This window comes from Hoplias malabaricus, chromosome 12, assembly GCF_029633855.1.
Source record: "Hoplias malabaricus isolate fHopMal1 chromosome 12, fHopMal1.hap1, whole genome shotgun sequence".
Classification (NCBI taxonomy): Eukaryota; Metazoa; Chordata; class Actinopteri; order Characiformes; family Erythrinidae; genus Hoplias; species Hoplias malabaricus.
This window is the reverse complement of record NC_089811.1, coordinates 18618058-18639989: the sequence shown is the minus strand read 5'-3', so window position 1 is coordinate 18639989 and position 21932 is coordinate 18618058. Positions and strand designations below refer to the sequence as shown.

Sequence of the window (21932 nt, the reverse complement as noted above, 5' to 3'; positions counted from 1 at the left end):
TCGTGTGTGTCTGTCTGTCTAATTAAAAACAAGCATTTTCCAAACTAGTAACATTTTTACTGTAAAGTGTGGATTTATCAGATTTGACAGAAACCTGTAAAATGACCACAGTCATCTTCTCAAACAAAGCAAATCCAAAACATACATAGATAGCACTAAAACAGTCCAATAAATCCTGCAAGAGCTGAGACTTACAAGAGCAAATTCTGTAAATGGCAGAATGTACACTCAAGGCACAATAACCTATTCACTCATGTTTTAGTGTTTAGACAAAACATTTAAAAATATCTGAAACACTGGCACAGCAGATATTGCAAATAGGAAAGCCCTGAAAAAAAATCTGAATCTGTACTGGAAAACAGATTTGAAAATGTATTGACACTGGGAAGATATAGTACCAGTATATCAGGAGTGTTAGCAAAAGGGCTTTAGTTGCCAAACATGATCTGCCTCTTGGCTGGTGAAAAAACATGCCTAGGAAGAAGCAATAACTCCAAAACCCAAGAGGCAGAGATCAGAGCCAAGCTTTGAGCTGCGCAAACTTAGCCAGGGCTGCAGCCACATGATTTTCCTCAACTGGCTTGGCCCTGATTACCTGTCAGTGTACTCTCAATGAGAAACATTTGTCAGGGATGAGCTGGCAGGCAATCTACCAGAGTGTGCTAAGGAAGACAGATTTTTTTTTTGGACAATTTTTCTTACTGTTATGCCGAAACACTGTTCTTTTGAGTTAATTTATATATGTTGTGATTAAAAAAAGGGCCTTAGGGAAACCTGCTTCTGCCTCCAGTGTTCTCCGTTCTGGGGTTGCAAGGTCACTGCCACAATGTAGTATTTCATGTACTTGGAGGCAAGAAAGTCTGGGTGCTACTGGTCTCCTGTACAGAAATGTGTCTGAATCCTCTGCATTTCCTTCATTACTGTCAATGTAACCGGCAACAAATTTAGTAATGACAACCCAATCAGATATTTTCGGGGTTCTGCCCAAGCCTGAGGACATGAGATAAAACAATTTGTTCTGATTTTGTGTTGTCTTACATAATGCTACTCACAGCTTCATCAGGGACCAAAAAAGTAATATAGTTGAATCTGTGGCATTCTCATTCACTCTCTTTTTCCCCTCTCCCTTAATCAGTTTCACATGAGGCCCCTCCCTTCATCTGTATAAACACACAAAGCAGTTGTCGTGGCAACTCCTACGCCTCAGGAGAGGTACAGTTTCAAGCTGATGCAAACACACTTAAAACACTCAAACACACACACACTTTACTGCAAACTATACTATACTGAAAATAAGGTGGAAAATTTGAATAAATCACATCACAGAAAGAAAATCCATTGTATTTTTTTATGACTGCTGGCAATCTTTATGAGTTACATGTCTTTCCAAATACATAAGGACACCTAGCCTTTCTGTACTTTTAAAATAAATCAGTGTGGTTTTTTTTTTCAGGTTTGCAAATATTTGTGCAAGGGCCTTTGGAGTCTATGACAGGGGGACTGTACCACTTGTTATTATTATTATTATTATTATTATTATTATTATAAGATGCATGTCTAGCTCTGAATAGAGTGTCATTCTATACCTTTGTGCTGGCTGCTGGCATAAGAAAGGAAGAATCCATGGCCAGGGCTGTGTGGCCCACTCATGAACTGCACCGTAACCTGATGACCAGCTGACTCCACCACCTTTGACCCACTCACATCTCCATGACACAGCTTAACTACAGAGAGAGAGAAATGAAAAAGATTATGAAGAAATGGTTCATAGACCAGTGCAGCATATATAGTAGTTATGTAGGGTCATGTAGTGCTTATTTACAGCCTCTTATATGTCATATGGATCTTTTCCACTAGTGCTAAACAACAACAAAAAATATTTAGTCCTGTGCTTAAAAGAAAAATTACTTATCGCCATCTGTGATTTTGGATTAATGGAAATCTGTGTGTGTTTCATAGACTTTTTATATAAATAAATGTTTGGAGATATTTGGTCTTCCTTCTTTTTTGAAAATTGTATATACCCTGCCGATTGACAAAACCCAAAATTTACTGGTATACTGCAGACTCAAACACCAAATATTAAAACACATAAACTTTAGCAAATCCATCAGTAAATAAATACAATAAACAATCCAAAAATGTAGTATAGCTAAATGGCCAAACATTATATTTGCAACCAGAACACACTATATAGGTTTAATTCAATTCCAAACAGTCAACTCTGAAAGATTATAATTAAAATAGACACCTATGTGAAAGATACTATTGGCTTTTTTTCCTTTAAAATATATTTCCCAGAGCACTCAATGATTTAATTAAAAATGTATTACAATTTGTGTAATGAACTGAACAGGAAGAAACAGAAATGCAGTTTCTAAGATTAAACATGTATACAAAACAACAACAACAACAACTTGAAGCTGGTCCTGAAAAATGGATAATTATTATTATTATTATTAATAAAAACATTTGACAAAAAAAAAAAAAAAATAAAAAAAAAAAAAATAATAATAATAATAATAATAATAATATATATATGCCGCTCTCATCAGCTCTATAGCGCCATCTACATTTTCATTGCACATTGGAATCCTCTGGAATGCCAGAAAACAATGCCAGAAATATTTTGATGTAGATGGCTCCATAGCACCCATTATAATTGCCTATAGATATATATATATATATATCAATGTTGCTTTAATAAAAAATTTATTCTATTTTTAAAGGACAGTGTTTAGACATTTAGAAAAAACATTATTACAATAACCACAGATAGCAATATTATTAAGAGAGTTTTAATATGTTAATGCTTGTTTCTCTACTTCCAAAACTTCCTTGGCGCAGCCCTGTATTGTGTGCGGTTATCATACAAAACATAGATATAGCTTGTCTATTTCTACCTACACAGTACAATTGCGTTTATATTGTATAACAATTTCAATAATAACTGTAGATATCTATGAGTTAACACCTTCCAAAGTGGGTATGTGCTTAAATGTCCAGTGTCTGTACACTCCCACTTAAGACATATTCATGTTTTTGCTACATTAACAGCTTCCTCTGTTCTGGGAAAGCTTTACACTTGATGTTGGAACACTTTATATGAAGATGTAATTGCATGTTTTGTTTTTTTTTTTGCATTCCCACAAGTATATTAGTGTGGTTTGAAAGCAGATACTATTGCTATACGATTAGGAGTTGAGCACCACAACTGCGCAGAAGTGCAATGCCCTGTTGTGTGTGGTGGATTTCTTTAGTAATTAATTAATATATATTAAAAGAAAAAAAACACCCATTTCTAAAATACTTCCAATGCCCAATAACTCATGAAATAACAATAACATGGGTTCAGGGGTTCCATAGAACACCCAATTGCACACAAATGGTCAGGATGAAGCTGGTCCAATATGCACCAAATTTGGTTTGGTCATTGATCTCTCTGACTCCGCCCTTTGCTTTCTCTGACTGAAAGGTATGGCTTTCTAATATTCATGTGGTGTTTACAGGGGCTTACATTATTCAAAAACTCATAAAAAACTTCATAGGACTACTTGTGTTAGGATGTATTTTGTCTATATTACCTAATATTAACAATTAACAATAACTGTGTTATTAATAATAACACAGGATATGCCGCTCTCATCAGCTCTATAGCGCCATCTACATTTTCACTGCACATTGGAATCCTCTGGAATGCCAGAAAACAATGCCAGAAATATTTTGATGTAGATGGCTCCATAGCACCCATTATAATTTCCTAAATAAGTTTTTGTTTGTATTTTTGTTTAAAACAGTGGTTCTCAAACTTTTTCTATCATTCCCCACCTCAGATGAAGGGGAAATAAATCAGCTAAAATCAATAATTAATTAGTCATTTTGAATATTCATTCATTCATTCATTATCTGTAACCGCTTATCCAGTTTAGGGTCTCGGTGGGTCCAGAGCCTACCTGGAATCATTGGGAACAAGGCGGGATTACACCCTGGAGGGGGCGCCAGTCCTTCACAGGGCAACACAGACACACACACATTCACTCATACCTATGGACACTTTTGAGTCGCCAATCCACCTACCTACGTGTGTTTTTGGACTGTGGGAAGAAACCGGAGCACCCGGAGGAAACCCACACGGACACGGGGAGAACACACCAACTCCTCACAGACAGTCACCCGAAGCGGGAATCGAACCCACAACCTCCAGGCCCCTGGAGCTGTGTGACTGCGACACTACCTGCTGTGACACCGTGCCGCCCCATTTTGAATATACCGTGCATAAATCCTCCCGTGTGCGTGCGTGCACACACACAACAGCAAACAGGTTCGCTCACCGATTTCCATCCTGCCTGCTCCAATGCCATTGAAGAGTCGCAGGTAGGACACCTGGCAGTTTTGTGTGTGGATGTCGAGGTCAGCAATTTGCAGAAGGACTGTATGTCCTGCACCTACACTTATCTCCCATTCACAGACCGAGTGTGTGGGGTAAGAGAAAGGATAACCCAAAGATGCCAGGCTGCCACTGCCTGTTCCAAGCACAGTGTGCCCACAGCCATCACCTATAACACATATACAAACATGAGGAGCAGAAACAACAAACAGTTTTTCACAGAGGAATAATATTATACAGTGCATATGAAATTTTTATGTTAGAAATATTTAAAAAAAAAGTAAATCATTTTAAGGGTGGCACAGTGGTGCAACAGGCAGCATCACTGTCACATAGTTCCAGGGTCTTGGGGCTGTGGGTATGAGCCCCTTCTGATGTGACTGCCTGTGAGGAGTTTGGTATGTTCTCCCCATGTCTTTGTAGGTTTTCACTGGGTGCTCAGGTTTTCTTCCACAGCCCCAAAACATACACACTGGTAGGTGGACTTGCCATGCTAGAGTCTATAGCTGTGAGTATGAATTCATGTGTGAGTGCATGATGCTCTGTATTGAACAGGTGCCTTGTATAGTGTGTGTTCCTCTCTTGCTCCATACCCACTGTGACCTTGAACTGTATAAACTGTTACAGAGAAGGAATGAAATAAATCATTTAATGGAATGCCTATTAGAACCAACAAGTGCTAGATGTTGTTAGTATATGTTAATATAATAATAATAATAATAATAATAATAATAATAATAATAATAATGTCAACCAATTAAATAGTACTTCTTCAATTAATGACTGATCCAAAGAAAAAAAAAAACACACTTTGTTAACACCTAGTGAGCAACATCAACAGATTTATTTATAAGCGGACATATTATACCTTTTTTTAAACAAGTTAGAATAGGTCTATGGGCTATACAAGACATATTCATGTAGTTCTTTGCACAAAAACACTCACAAAGAAATAACACCAGCTGTATTCTTGCCAGTTTCAGTCCCTTTCAGAATGAGGTGTTTAAGGGCTCTTTCACTTTTACGCAAATAAGCTGTTGCTGACCATGCCCCACCTTCACAAATGCCAGGGTGGAGCTATGCAAATTTCCCTAGTGTGACATTTTAATGAGGGAGCCATCCAAATGTCTTGTAGAAGCATATGATTCCTGACAACTCTTTCAACTGGCTCACAGAAAAAAGATGGATGTTTTTTCGCACTTAAGTGTTTATAGGAGCAGTAGATATCCAAGCGGTAATACAAAAGCATTCAAAAAGTGAGTTTTGCATAATAGTTTTGCTCAATATAGCTTGTGCTTAGTTGCAACAATTCTCCTGTTGAATACTATGACTTCAATAACATTCACGTGAGGTAGGAAATTGTTAATATTGTGTTTTAATTGTGCTCTAATATCACTAATACATGCATCTGTTTTGTAAGGTTTGATTACAGCTAAACTTTTGTGTACCTACAGAGCTTCCTATGTAGGAAAAACAGTACAAAGAAGCTAAACAGGTGTCAGGACACACCCGATGTGTAACTGCAACAACAAAAGCAAAAAGTACTAAACAATACTGTTAGATGAAGATTAAAACTCCATAAGTAAAAGCACTTTCTTAATGTTTTCAACAATCAAATAATAATAACAGGAGATATATAACTTTTATGAATTCTTGGTCTGACCAAAAGACTATTTCGTCAGAATTCAGTACTAATGTAGTCAAGTAGTGCTACACAGACCTAAGTCAGAACTTAACCACAGTTGCCAAATCAGGTTCCTTGATTTTTTTTAGCTAATTTGTGATAAAGCCACAAATTGGGTAGAAGACCATAAAAAAAATTAAAATACATACAGGGTCCTGAAGTACAAAACTACTTAAAGAACAGCATAGAAAAAAAGAGAAAAGACACAGACTAAATAACACCTTTTAAAAAAAAGAAACAAAATAAATAAATAAAAGTGAAGAAACTTTACAAAGACTAATCACTTGCTAAAGCTAGCAAGCGATTAGTCTTTATATTTATATTAGTCTTTGATTTTGTAAAGTAAACAAATATGTCTGCCATGAGAACTCTCCCAATTATGATATTTACTTCTCTTCACATCTTTCCATTTCTAGCTATCTTTCGGTATTTTCATAATATAAAAATCAACATAAACCTAACAATGGTAAGCTTACCAGAATTAAAATGAAGAGGGGCCTGGTTGCAGTAGGAGCTCCACAGTGCATGTGTGAGGTAAATTCAACCCCAAGCCCCAGAAATGCACTCATAAGCCATTTGCTGCCTGTTCCATGGCAGCAGAAGTTCTGCAATAATGAACTGCCACAGAAGAGAAGCAACAGATTTTGTCCCCCTTCATATTTTATTTTGTTAATATGTGTGATGCAGATGTGACATGCAGATGTTAGAATAACAGCCAAAATCTTTACATTTTCTACGATGTTTTGAATTTTAAAATAAAATGCAAATAATGTGTTGACAGCAGGGATGGGCAGTATCCCCCTTTTTCCACAGCTTCATACCATCTCAAAATATTAACACTGTATATGGTATTACCATGGGGTGGGGGGGGGGGAGCACTGTTGAACAGTTCCCTTCAAATTTCACAGTTTCACTCCCAATGGTTTGGAATCTTGCCCAGTATGTCTAAATATGTTCAGTTCACAAGGAACTACTGGGTGACTGGAATGCACCAAATTTGTTTCTGGAAGAAACAGTCCCCATCTGTGTACCAAGTCTGCAGTCTTTATTTATCAAGTCTAGTGTTGCACCGATACTGTATCGGTATTGGCACCGATACTGGCACTTAAACACAGTATCGGTATCGGCTACAGAGAGCACCAATACCATTGATGTGTTTGAAATGGCCCACTACTCACTATTCCCTATATGTGAAATTATGTAATAACATTGGACCATGCCCGGACTCCTCCTCTCAGCCCTATATATACACCCTGCAAATTCATGTCATTTCTGTGTCCAACAAACTCGCCTCATTTAGTTTAGGAGATGGATCTCGACTCGACTGCTTCACGATGTCAGCTCGCTCCTCCGCGCTGGGTCATTCCTGCTGATCCCCATATTTGGAGCCGTGTTCGGCCTTTATCAAGCCCACTGAGCCTCCTGTTTTAAACTCGCTCCGGCTAAACAGCTATAGGACTGCCCGGTATCTGAAGTTACGTACGGCCGTTGTCGCGCCTGCAACCAATTCAACTGTTCTATACTCTGCTGTCTTACCTGCTCCGGATCGGTGCTCTGTTCTCCTGCTTCTCCTCCCGCTGCATTCGGCCTCCCGAGTAACCCCCCGCATCTGCCCCCCGACGCTGGCGCAAGGCTTCGAGCCTCCCCTTATCTTCATCTCTTGCTACGCTGCTACGGGACTGCCTCGTGTTTTGGGGAATGCGAATCTACTGTCGTCTCGGCTGCTGCTCCACAGCTACGAGCTCTACAGCGCCTCCTCCTCTCTGGCAGAACAGCCTCGGCGTTCCAGCAATGTGCTCCGAAACAATGGCGTCCCCTTCGCTCACTCAGCTAAAGAGAGAAACCCGTCTGCCGGTGTAATGACCCACTGCGCAATGCGATGACGTCACAACCTTCTATCTCAGACTCAACGCCCCCTGCTGGAGCATTCTTCGTCTTCCCGTTACCCTTTCTGATTGTGTCTAAGCTGGAGACATTAGCCTCAATGTCTTATAGTCTTTGCTGTCTCACAGGTCGGTGCCTTAGAGGGCTGTTTTGATAATAATATAATTATCTGAATTGGATAATGGCTTAGAATCTGCAATATTTATGCACATCTCCAGGGCAGTAGTTTACCTACAATGCTTACAAAGATGGTCCTATCTGAAATGTTGGAAAAGAAAGCAGGCAGCATGTTTAAGCCTCCATTCCAAATCGGCTCCTCTTTTCATCTGAACACTGCCTTGATTGACAGCATTGCACCCATTTAGACTCTCTAGACCCTCTCTACGCATCATCCCACCCCTCCCTTTATCATCCCACCCCGCCCTTTATCATTCCACCCCGCCCTTTCTCTTCCTCTACATCTGTCTCTACGCATCATCCCACCCCTCCCTTTATCATCCCGCCCCTCCCTTTCTCTTCCTCTACATCTGTCTCTACGCATCATCCCACCTCTCCCTTTCTCTTCCTCTACATCTGTCTCTACGCATCATCCCACCCCTCCCTTTATCATCCCACCTCTTCCTTTCTCTTCCTCTACATCTGTTTCTACGCATCATCCCACCCCTCCCTTTCTCTTCCTCTACATCTGTCTCTACGCATCATCCCACCCCTCCCTTTATCATCCCACCCCTCCCTCTCTCTCTACATCTGTCTCTGCGTATCATCCCACCCCTCCCCTTTTCATCCCACCCCTCCCTTCATCATCCCACCTCTTCCCCCGTTGCAGCCACAGCTGCATGCCTCAGACCTTCTAGCTCGCACCCCTCTATATGTGCTGCGTCAGGCGTCAGACGCAGTCTACTCTATGTAGGTGTACTCTACACATCATCCCACCCCTCCCTTCATCATCCCACCCCTCCCTACATCATCCCACTTCTTCTCCCATTGCAGCCGCAGCTGCATGCCTCAGACCTTCCAGCCCGCACCCCTCTATAGGTACTGCAGTGGGCCTGTCTCCTGTCCAGCGCTCTGGGCACTCGATGTGGTCTTCTCACCGCATAGCTTCCTCATTGCTGATTCATTTTCTTTCCACCCTCTACCCCTGCTGATGCTCTATGCCTCATACTTTCCAGCTCGCACGCCCTCTACAGGTTGCTGTTGCGGGCCTGCCTTCTGGGCATTCTATGCAGTCTCTTTGCTGCACAGCTTCCTCACCCTAGATTTGCTCTCATCCGATCGTCTCATTCTCCCAGCCTCTACATCAGCAGCTTGCATACTTCATGGACACTCATCCCAACTTCTTCAATTTGCGGCTGCGCCATACTTTGCCTCTAACCTTACAATTCTCATTTTTCTATTTAGGTGCTGCTGCAGACCCTCATCCTGACTCCTCTGCTGATATGCTTATCCCACCCTCCAGCTTCCAGTTTATACTCTCTTTTCAGATGCTGCTGTGGACTATCGTACCGGATCCTCCTCTGTGCTGCTTTGCTGCTCACACTCTACAGCTTCTAACTCCTGCTCTGTTTTCAGGTGCTTCGGTGGACCTTCATCCCCCATTTCTTGCTGCTGCACTACTCAGAGTCTCTGATTTTCCAGCTCATCGTCTTCCCGGGTGCCGTTACAGGCCATGTCCTAATCCTCTCCTTTGCGGCTGTCCCGCACCCCGCCACTTCCTTTACAGCACTCCCTCTCTCCTGATGTGGACCTTCATCCTAATCCCCTTGTGGTTTCACTGCATCCTGCCTCTTCCTTTACAGCCCTCCTCTCTCATGCCACAGAACACAGTCCCAACCCCATAGCTTTGCGGTCGCACCGCCCACCTCCAACTTCTCAGCTTGCACTCTCTCCTCAGAAACTGCTGTGGATGCTCATCCCTATGCCTTCCCCTCACAAACAAACGGCGCCCTGCGTCCACTGTACAGCTTGCACTCTCTCCTGCTGGATCTTACCTTCTGCTTCTGCTTGCAGCTAAGCTTCTCCTAGCGACTGCACTTCGCACTTTCTCTTATGGTACTGTTTGTACTAATTCTTCCAGCAGCTGCGAGCTTTCAACCTGACCTCTCCTCTTTGCGATCATGCTGCTCCTAGCCCCTAAGTTCCAGCTTATGCTCTCTCCCCAGGTTACCTTGGACCACACCACCTCTGGCACCTGTTTTTCCTCACCCTTGTGATGGAAATTTGTTTATATAAATGATTCATAATCCATCCATCCATTATCTGTAACCGCTTATCAAATTTAGGGTCGCGGGGGGTCCAGAGCCTACCTGGAATCATCGGGCGCAAGGCGGGAATACACACCCTGGAGGGGACGCCAGTCCTTCACAGGGCAACACAGACACACACACACATTCACTTACACACTCACACCTACGGACACTTTCGAGTCGCCAATCCACCTGCAACGTGTGTTTTTGGACTGTGGGAGGAAACCGGAGCACCCGGAGGAAACCCACGCGGACACGGGGAGAACACACCAACTCCTCACAGACAGTCACCCGGAGCGGGAATCGAACCCACAACCTCCAGGTTCCTGGAGCTGTGTGACTGCGACACTACCTGCTGCGCCACCGTGCCGCCCTGATTCATAATCAATAGAGATATTTAATCAGCAATGGCCACGCATGCTTGTGTAAACTGAAATTGTTTTATTCCTAATTCTCTGTGTGAGACCGCAGACTTATGTGTGTGTGTGTGTGTGTGTGTGTGTGTGTGTGTGTGTGTGTTTGTGTTTCAAATAACATAGACACCTCCCTTTGTCTCCAGACCAAGGAGGTAGAGGAGGCACAGGCCACGTCTGGAAAGGTGTTAGAAATACAGGAGATAGGGGAAAACAAATGGTGTGAAACTCTGAGTTTTGGGAACAGGATACAGCGAAAGATGACTGAAATGTAAAAGAGCGAACAGATGGTGTACTTCAAAGGGTTTTCCATGTATAAAAAGACGCTGATCAAAAATGGTCAGCGGAGAGGTGAAAAACAGCGTTGCGTGCACGTCCACCACACCCTCTAGGCATCTTCGTTATCTTGTAGTCAACTTTCTACCTTGCCTCCTTGCTTGAGGTCCTCAGCACCTTTTGGATTTTTCTCTTTCAGAGTTTTCTCCCGTGTGACAAACTGCCTTCTCTCTCTCGCCTTTCCTGCGGTGCTGACCTTTTTGGGCTTCTTAACTGGCCTCATCTGTCATCCTTCTAGATCATCATTCCGTTCTCAATTCCCTCTATGCCATTGGAAAGGCACCACCAGCGCACACCTGCCAACGAAGTACATCTCGCTTTATTAACGCTGCCCCTCTGTAGTACTTGACTTCAAGGCTGCTACTAATCCACTTTCCACCTATTGCTGCCAGCCTCAGACCCCTCACTATTACCCAATCACCATCAATTACACTGAAGTAGCAACACTCAGTCCAGTGCATCAAGCCTGATGCACTATCATGGTGGCCCCAGATAAATGTCACTATTATTGTTACACCGTAGCTTAATGACATTTAGCTGGTGATACTTTAAAATTCTATTATTAGTTGATCAATTAGATTTCTGCCCACACGATGATCTTGTCCATCTTAAGACCAACTCTGACTCTATCACATTTCACAATCATCACCCCTTTACTGCTGCGGCATCTGAATACTCAAATTACCAGTCACGCTAGAATTTCCGTTATCATAATCAATAAAGGACATTCAACTTACTCATGCTATAACTCTACCGTCTCACATGATACTCAGTCATACACCAGTTTATTAAAGGGAGTTCATTCAAAGACTCACTAACCCCTTCATTCACCTAAACACAATTAGGACACCAATCAAACCCTTGACCAGAGTACCTGAACCTATCCATTCTGTAGCACTTAATGGCCAGCATTCCTGTAAATGTTTGGGTGTCTGGCTTCATACACATTCATAAGCTGCCCTGAACTCTTCCCCAAAAGACTTCTGAGTTCACCTCCCCGTTTCAGCCTCTACGGGCGTGGTCCATACTAGCAAAGTGAAGTTATGTAATAACCTCCTCCTCTCAGCCCTATATATACCCTGCAAATTCATGTAATTTCCGCATCCGACAAACTCGCCTCAGTTTAGTTCAGGAGATGGATCTCGACTCGACTGCTTCACGACGTCAGCTCGCTCCTCTGCACTGGGTCATTCCTGCTGATCCCCATATTTGGAGCCGTGTTCGGCCTTTATCAAACCCACTGAGCCTCCTTTTTTAAACTCGCTCCCGCCTCCACCACGTCTCCACCCTTTTCTCATATTATTTTATCCAACAGGGGGGTCTGGCTTCATAAGCCGCCCTGAACTCTTCCCCAAAAGACTTCTGAGTTCACCTCCCCGTTTCAGCCTCTATGGGCGTGGTCCGTACTAGCAAAATAGTACATGGGGCACTTTTTGAGACACACCCTATGAAGCAGATACTGACGTGCATGTATGCCACTAGATGCAGCTCGAATGTGTTTTGTGGCTCACTATGTTCTTCTATAGGTAATACTCATTATTTGGGGATATGTCCATCCAGCACTATGTAATATATTGTAGTTTTTCATAGATTTACCGTTTAATCAGTCCTCCACTGTAGAGCTCCACTACACAGCCTTGAGTTGGTGGGGAGTTTGCACTACGAGACTAAGTCAGGTTTAAAAAAAAAAAAAAAAATTTTAATGATATGCTGCAACTGGTCTGAAATGCAATTAGAGGCATACATATTTAGAATCTGGCTAAAAATCGTGTAGTGTAACCCCAGTTTAAGTCATGACAAAGAACACAGACTTAATTCAAACAACAACAAAGAAGCATGCTAATAAAGGTCAGCAGCTGTACTTAAAGTGTATTTCACAGTCGTGACAAATATTCTGATGTAAAAAGCTGTTCAGTCAGGCTAGACTATGTCTTCCTATTTGTACTTGCTCTGCATTGTGGAAATATTTATTTTTTCATGACTCTGAAACTTTAAAATTTTTTATGTGCAGTTAATAAAAAGTACATTTTGTTCATTCAAGCTTATTATAACTTATTAGCAATACAGAACACTGCTTTAAGAAAATAAAATCTGTAAGTACAGTGGAACCTCGGTTAGCGAATGCCTAGGTTAGTGAACAAATCGTGTTACGACCAAAAATTTTAATAAAAATTTGTACCGGTTAGCAAACAAAATTTCGGGTTGCGTACAGATGGCGTCAGCCCCACGTGTCTGTTCATCTCAAACCAAGCATCATTCACGCTCGAGACACATTTACGTTCGGTTCGTTATCGTTCTGCTTCATTCTGTTTTACTTCGTTTGTGATTTCAAGTGCTTTATTAGCCCTCAATCATGGCTCCAAAGAAGGTTAAGGGTGATACTAGTAGCAGGGTACCTGTAGTAAAAAGGCAGCGACAAACAATTGAATTGAAAAAGGAAATTATTTCCAAGTTTGAACGGGGCATGCGTGTATCGGATATTGCGGCTGTTTATTTAAATCTTTAGGAACTGTATTATAACTGTTCTCATTTAAAAAAAAAAAAAAAAAAAACAACATACCTATGTACCTTTAACACTTATAAATTAGCAAGTCAACAGGGGCTGGGAACCAATTACTTCTATTTCCTTTAATTTTTATGGGGACAATAATTTTGGATAGCCAACATTTCGGATTACAACCAACTTTCTGGAACGGATTGTGGTCGTTAACCGAGGTTCCACTGTATAGCAATATAAATATCTGGATTTATAGGCACCTATCTAGTAATTAAGACTGGTATCTGTACTCAGTATCGGCAGATATTTGAACATGAAATATCGGTATCGGTGCATCCCTAATCAGGTCATTTAATCTTTTTACAGTACTATTTTGTCTATTTTTTTTTTTATATGAGGTTTTGCCCTTCACGGCCACCACACGGGCAAAATTCCATCTGATCGCACAGCATGTCATGCGTTTACACACTTAATGAATCTCCCCTCACGAACTAAATCTGTTGTTACATAATCAGCAATGGACAATATCCAGACCTCCAAAGAAAAAACATCTTAACGTACGCTTCCAAGTTCAACACACACGTACACACCTCCTGTCCACAACACTTCTGTTTCAGGACATCTCTATAAACAGGGTGGTTAAAATACCGCTGAGGATTCGGACACTGCAACAACAGCAAAACCTGAAGCTCCTTTCACTCGTGCTCCACTTGTCTATTGCAGTGTTTACGATTACTGCCTCAGTCAGGCCCTTCCCCCTCGCTCTCTCTCCACTCGAACAAACGAAAACCAACCCCCTTTAACTGATTCCTTTATGAATTATATTTCTCATATATCTCAGGAGGAGCAGGCGATTTTACAGAATATCACGTTCTATTCGTTATTTAACATACATTTAACACTGTGCTCTTTAAATTAATGTACGAGAGAGAGAGAGAATCTGATTAGAGAGCGAGTAAATGTGAGAGAACCTTTGTAAATCATTAATTTATGTGTTCTGTGCCTCCAATCCTTTGGTGTGCTGGGCTGTGAATGCCTTTTAGAGAGAAGAGCAAATGTTGGTAACACTTCGCGTTAAGTATGCGCTGACGAAAGATCCGAATTCTCTTAAATTTCCGTTCCACCTTAAATGGTGCAGGAGATACGTTTTGATGCCGGGCACCAGGACGTATCTCCTGCACCATTTAAGGTGGAACGGCAAATCCAAGCACGAAACTGGCGAAAAACGCAGTTCAACCTCATGAACGCGCCCCAAATCAGTCTTGCTTACCTTTTTGCGCCCGGGATGCTCTAGCTGAGCACAGGAGAATGAAGAAGAGACCGGTTCCTCTGCTCAGCATCAGCGCTGCGTCCATCGCGGCCAGTTCGCCTGCATACTGCGCGCTATGGACAGCAGCTCCGCGCTCCAATCCGCCTCCGTGTGCGGCGGCCTGCTGTGGAGGCTCTCCGGCCACAAACCTGGGACAAACGACCAAACTTCCGCCTCAAATAGCGGCCTCCACTGGGGGGACACTCTACTGCAATTTGGAAAGCAGAGAATATTACAGAGGCGATGCCAGAACTATTTACAAGTCCTAAATGGCTGAATGACTACGCCTTGTGGTGTATTATGTATACAACATGCGGTTTTTGAGACATCCAGAGGGATAAAACAGAGAGGGGAGAAGTTTTTGGGGTAATGATGCATGCAGCTAAACAAGGTTGTGAATATTATATTTTGAATATTGAAATACAGTATATAAGACTTAAAGAGCCAGATACACTACACATACTGTTGCACTATATGCATTAATTAAAATAATTGATAATGCAATATAGCACAGAAGCTAATACAACAGGAAACCCTTTTGATGCTACCTCACAAAATCAATACTATACTTTTAAGTTGTGATACAGGCTAAGTAACTCCTGATAGAGGCTACACATCACTGAAGAAAATAGTGTAATTGTGTCATTAAATACAGTACAGTAAAGACAGTATTTATACTAAATACAGTAAATGTCAGTCTATGTTAATAGCATAGCAATTAACTTGGCTGCATATCTCTTTTTTATATAATAACTTAGCGGAAAAGTAAGGAAATTTGTGTTTGGTAGATTCTTTGTTGTAACAATTCTTCTTGGCAATCTTATACCGTTGGAAAGCCTGTTAATTTCCCTTTTAAATGGTGCCACATTTGTAAGGAGCATGCATTTGTGGGATGGGACTGGATGATTGAAGTTTGAAGACACGATTTAATGCCAGTTTGAAGACTGGCAATTTAACAATTTATGTTAATTATGTTAATGCCACAACTTGGTTTTGCGGAACACCAGCTTAAAGTTGCCCTATCGTACAGGCCATATCCAGATCAATCAAACGTGGCATGCCGATTTTTGTAGCGGACACCTACTGACCACTGTAGCAAGGCTCATGATTAGCAGCACCTGGGGATACCAGAAGCTTAAAACATGTGTCAATAGCAACAGCAAAATAAGATGTTTCGCAATGGCAGAGAAGATTTGACAATTTTTTCATGGGCACAACCCACATACTCAGCTCTACTGCTTATCCCACTGCTTACAAATGTGGCACAATTTAAAAGGGAAATTAACAGGCTTTTCAATGATATAAGATTTATTGCCAAGAAGCATTGTTACAACAAAAAAACAAAGAAATAATCTACCCAACATAAACACAAAGTTCCTTACTTTTTGTGCTACATATATATAATACATTATGAATAATTTGTGGCTTATTTGGTAGTATGTTATTGTGTAACTGCCTGTTTTTTCTTGTTTTAGTACTCTTGGAAGAGTGCTATTTGACACAGATTCATCTGATTCATTCAACTGCTCCCCTCTACACAGGGCTTCCAGTGTACAGACAGGACTTCACATCCCCCTCTCCTCTAGTGCTTGTCAAAATCAAGGGGCAAAGTGAACCCAGGTGCTGTTATAACGCAAACTAAACACATGGTGGAACTGACAGGAAAACAGACAACGTTGAAGCCACATGACTCATGAGAACAACATGATGACAGAGCGGCCACTTCAAAAGAGGTAAGTGAGCTACATTCATTTAATAACTTGATGCGCAGAGCAAATATCACTTGGGTTTTTTTCTCCATCATTGCATGCAGCCCCCTGAACAATGCCGCTCTGGGCAGCTGCCGATGTGGCCCATGCCTAAATCCGTCACTGATTTGAATAGACACTCTTTTGCAGAGCTCAGAACCCAAGCAGTAAGCAGGCAAGTGGATATTTATAGCCTGTGAACAACCTTAATTACTCATCATTTTCCTTTCAAACTGCATCTGCTCTTCTTATTAGAACTCCCCATTCCACCTTTCCATTAGGGTGCAGTGATCATTTGCACCTACCAAACTGAGGCCCTGATTGACTGACTGAGGTGAAAGACTGAAAATTGAGCATTTTCACAAGCATTTTGCCACAGAATGAGCATGTGGGGGATAATGAAAATGATTCCCCTTTACCATTTGAATTTTGCCATCTTATAGCATGGTGGAAAGTTTAAGGATTAGGTTTCAAACTCATTATCACTGAGTGAAAATGCATATTGGTGAATAACATTTTAATTAGCATTTTGACATGAGCAGGTGGATTGGCGACTCGAAAGTGTCCGTAGGTGTGAGTGTGTGAGTGAATGTGTGTGTGTGTCTGTGTTGCCCTGTGAAGGACTGGCGTCCCCTCCAGGGTGTATTCCCGCCTTGCGCCCGATGATTCCAGGTAGGCTCTGGACCCCCCGCGACCCTAAATTGGATAAGCGGTTACAGATAATGGATGGATGGATTTTGACATGAATGAGCATTTTGACATGAATAATTCAAACTGGGAAAAGCATTTTCATTTAAATATATTCTCAACCCATTCTCATCTCATTGTCAATTATATATCAGTAGAAGGCTACCAAATATAAATGTAATTATTGAATTTTACTTTTGAGCTCAAACATATGGGAAATTTAAACTCAAATGTAGGATTACATTGCCATATTGCATACTGCATTTTCATTTTAATTTTGCTGCTGAAATGCTTCCATATCCAGCAGTATAAGGTACATTTAAAATCTTTAAAGTTGTCTTATTGTTCTTGCTAATATATTTGTATGTAAAGTAATGATTCATACCTTCATCTGTACAAATCAGTGCGGCAAGATCTGATCATTTTGCTAACTTTTAGTGTGCTGATTTCTTTTTAATATAATTTATAAATGACTAATTTTCTCAGAGATATGATGTCTTACAGTTTGTTTTAAATTATACTGGCATGGTTGTTGAAACTGGCAATAAGGCACAAAATCCCCACATATGTATTTCACCAGCTGCCACTATGTATAACAGAGATACAAACTGTTGGAGAGATTAAATTTTATATCAGGCAAGAATGGGAAACATTTCCATTTCAAAACTACAGCAAATGGTTTCCTCAGTTCCTAAAACATTTAAAGAGTTTTGTTTAAAAAAGTGATGCAACACGTGCTAAAAATGCCTGTCTCACAAATTTGTTTCAATATTTTAAATGTTTAATTAAACATTAATACATAAATTAATACTAATTTCAATTAAATGATTGCATGTCATTGAAATTTTAATTCCTTTCTTTGTAACACTTTAATAACGTAGTTAAGTAAGGTGTAAGAAAACATTAAGATGAATCAGTAAAGGGTATGGTAGTAAGTATAGGCAATTATTACTGGGCAGTTAAATACATTTTCCAAATAAGGCATGTAACATAAAGAGAAAATACATGTTAAGTAAGGCGTAGGATAAAATAGGTAAAGAGTAAGTAAATGGTGTGATAGTACATGCATGTGGTTCTTACAGGGTATCTTACAAACATTTTATTTTCCCCAATCCACTTCCTATCTTTACTTTTGTCTGAGATCCATTTTAACATTCATTTTAAGAGAGTCACTTTTGCACTTAACATGGCCAAGAACTGCCTACTGCTGCACAAAAAGAAATTTCTATTTCTGGTAAGCACAGTCAGCTGAACGATATCAGGCGCATGTACGCATGCTACTACAGTAAATGTACAGGTGTATAGGATTTATTCAAGTGCTTATGAGTATTTATTAAATATATATTAAAGAGGTCACAGTCTTTAAACCCTAGTAGTATTTAAACCCTGAATCAGTGCAAGAATCAGTTTATTCAGAAGAGGGTAAGTAGTTTCACAAGATACAATCACGAAAATGATGGATCCAGAGTGAGTGGAACTCCTGGGTGCCCACGGGCCTCACGTTAAGGTTCATGGACTCACAATAAATTAAAGCCATATGCATCGCAGTCAGGGGCTGCACTGACGGGGTTATCACGTCGTGTGGATGCATTTAATAAATAATTCTGTTCATTTCACTGACTGCTTCTTTCACAACTCACTCATGGTGCACAGACTGTGAGTCTGTCTGTGTACATATTATAATAAATAATAACCCAAAACAGTGTTTCTCTAAATATTCTGACTATGTTCTCAAAATGATACCGACTTTTTTTTACTCAATTGTTCCAAGATTTTTCTCAGTATTTTTCCGAGATTATTCTCAGAATTCTGATTTGCCATAAAACTCTGTCGTAGCTGTTCACTCTGTGTTTTGGAGGGTATGTTGTCTGATATGTTGCCGGTATTTATAAATGCTAAAATTAGATTAGGAAATTCAACATCTCCAATCTGCTGCTATGTACTACTGCCATTAACACACTCTGTAAATTTTCATATTTTCTACTTTACAAACACCAAACAGTTCAAAATTAATTCCATCCCTTTACATCTTTCCAAGTAAACGACTGCCCACCTGTCTGTCTGGACACTGATGGATGACTGTCGAGATCCTCCTCCACGCTTCAGATCAGCTGCCCATGCTCCAGCAACCACCAAGTGCCTTGAAGCTGCCCCTACACTGAAGTTCTCACAGACTAACTATTATTACCAGTAGATTGACCAGAGGAGCATGGGTTACCCCTTGTGAGCCTTGGTTCCTCCCTAGGTTTCTTCCTGAGCTGGGGGAGTTTTTCCTTGCCACTGTCGCCCCTGGCTTGCTCACTTGAGGGTTTTACATTTTGTTTTTTTGCATTTAATGTCAATTAATCTTTGTCTTACTGGAATTCTGTGAAGCTGCTTTGTGACAACATCAGTTGTGAAAAGCGCTATAAAAATAAATTTGTTTGATTTGATTTTGATATCTGTGTTTGATCCTTCTATGGTCTTTCTGATGTCAGGTATAATACTGTAAATCAATGTTAATCTTCATCATCTTTGCAGTCATATGCCTCTCTTGTCTTTCTCAAAGGATCTGAGTGGCATTCCGATTCCATGGCCAGTGTAGCAGCAAGGTAGCAGAGAGGTAAAAGCAGCTGATCAGGGTAGTCTACTTTATAAAATAAATATTTTTCTATAATCATTAACTACACTTTGAGGTATGAGTATGTTACAAATGAAAAATGTGTAAAATTAGAATATCATGAGAAAGTTGATTTATTTCAGTAATTCCATTCAAAAAGTGAAACTTGCATATTAAACTCATTCATTACAAACAGACTGATATATTTCAAGTGTTTATTCCTTTAAATTTGATGATTAAGTCACTCCTAGATAAACTGCACTGAAATAGTTTAAGTTTTATTAAGTTTTACTTAATATTCAGCATGCACTCTGCGGATAAGTTGAAACATTTAAGAGGAGTTGCTGTTATGATATTGATTAAAGCTTTTGTGGTCTGGCCCATAACTGACATTGAATTGAGTGTTTGGCTAAATCCTGATGAATACAGTTTAATTCAATTAAAATAATTTTGTTGCCTAATTATAAAAATAATGTATGTTCTTCATTGTTTTCGTTGTGACTATACTGCCATAATGGCTGTGATGTTGCAGGCAAAAATCACACGTCACTGACAAAGATTGCAGAGTGATGCAGACACCAACACAGAAGTATAAACATTCACAACGGCGTAGAGCTCTTGCATAGTCTATGGTGTAGGCTCTGTGTCGGGTCAACGTAAAAGTATTAAATCAACTTTTACATGGTGGTTCTCTCCTTTTAGTTTGGCTGTTGTAGCTAGCTCTGCTAGAGTAGCTCGCCACAATCTAACAATATATTATCTATAATACAAACTGAACTAATGCCACCTCTACTTCATGCAAGTTAATGACTGCCTTCATGTCTGGCAGGACACTGATGGAAGACTTACAGCTGAAGGTTCCTGCGCACCCGCCTTGAGACCAATTGTCTGCCCTCCACTTCCAGTATCTTTTGCACTCCATACCTTCACACCACATCTGTGGCCCCTGTCATCCCCATGCAGAAGCTCCTGGATACTTGATAGGACTAATTCAGCACAGACTTTTACTATAGAATTCCATTACCTGTACAGACTCCAAGGATTTTTCTATATGTAGTTTTAAATTAAATCTATTTATAATTTCAGTGACCAGAGGAGGATTGGTACCCCTTGTGAGTCTTGATTCCTTCCCAGGTTTCTCCCTTCAGGTTTGACCGAGCTTTTGCCACTGTCACCTTTTGCTTGCTCACCTGGGGTTATTAATTTTTGTTTTCTCTGATTCTCTGATAATTTTTTTGTTGAATGTCTGTAAATCAGCTTTGTAACACTGCCAGGTTATATAACTTATATAAATATAATATAAAATATAATTGACAGGTCTTTAATAGGTTTACTTTTAAATACCAATAATTCTCAGGCACAGCAATAAGAATCTTATGAACTACATTGCTTTAACTGGTGATTGGATAAGATTAAACATTTAATATGAGTCAGATAAAGGGTGCCTTACCAAAAATAAACTGAATATACTGCATAAACCCGTGAATTTGGCCACAGAGTCAGACTTATGGGAGCATAATAAACTCAGGGATTTTTTTTCCCTAAGGACAGTATGTCAGCCTGATGTAGTGTGAAGGCTTAGAGGCATATTCTTATCAAGTTTTCCTGCCACAAACAAGTCTCCTCTGAAAATGAATCTCTCTCTCTCTCTCTCTCCATGTCGTTGACATACTTCTGTAGTGAACCAGAGTCCTTCGATAGTGAGTGGTATCTTATCAGTTTTCAGTTTAAGAGTGTCTGCATATACGGGGTGGACTGGGGTGGCGTGAAAATGTGCGTGTGTGTGTGTGTGCATTTGTGTGAGTGAGACAAAAGACAGGGATTGGGGTTCACCTCAACAGTGGCTATTGAGCTGGGATTGGCGCCCTCTTGTGGCTTTTTAATCCATACGCGCATTACATTGTGGTCAAAAACTTGAACTGCAGTCTCTAAAATCCTTTAAATAATGAACAATTACCTATACATACAAAACAACTAAACATGAGCATCTCAATAAAATATATATTTCTGCTCTAAAAATCTATACCTAATCCACCGAAGTATCAGTAAATAAATATATGCTCCCCAGATTAAATAATAAGCCATAAATACATAAAACAAAATTATTTTGAGGACAGCATTGTGGCGCAGCAGGAAGTGTTG

At 40.5% G+C, this 21932-nt stretch overlaps 1 protein-coding gene across 2 annotated transcripts in view; it reads right to left on the bottom strand.

The window, feature by feature from the left end:
* Positions 1-14892, bottom strand: part of dcbld2 (discoidin, CUB and LCCL domain containing 2) — a 39384-nt gene extending 24492 nt beyond the window's left edge. The window contains exons 1-3 of one of the 2 annotated variants that reach the window (XM_066686016.1): positions 14718-14892; positions 4332-4556; positions 1587-1724 (exon numbers count right to left, since the gene is read on the bottom strand). In XM_066686016.1, the coding sequence (XP_066542113.1) occupies positions 1587-1724; positions 4332-4556; positions 14718-14802 (448 nt within the window). In that variant the 5' untranslated portion in view covers positions 14803-14892. The remainder of the gene's footprint in view (positions 1-1586; positions 1725-4331; positions 4557-14717) is intronic. The other variant, XM_066686017.1, reaches the window with a different exon arrangement.
* Positions 14893-21932: the final 7040 nt, after the last annotated feature.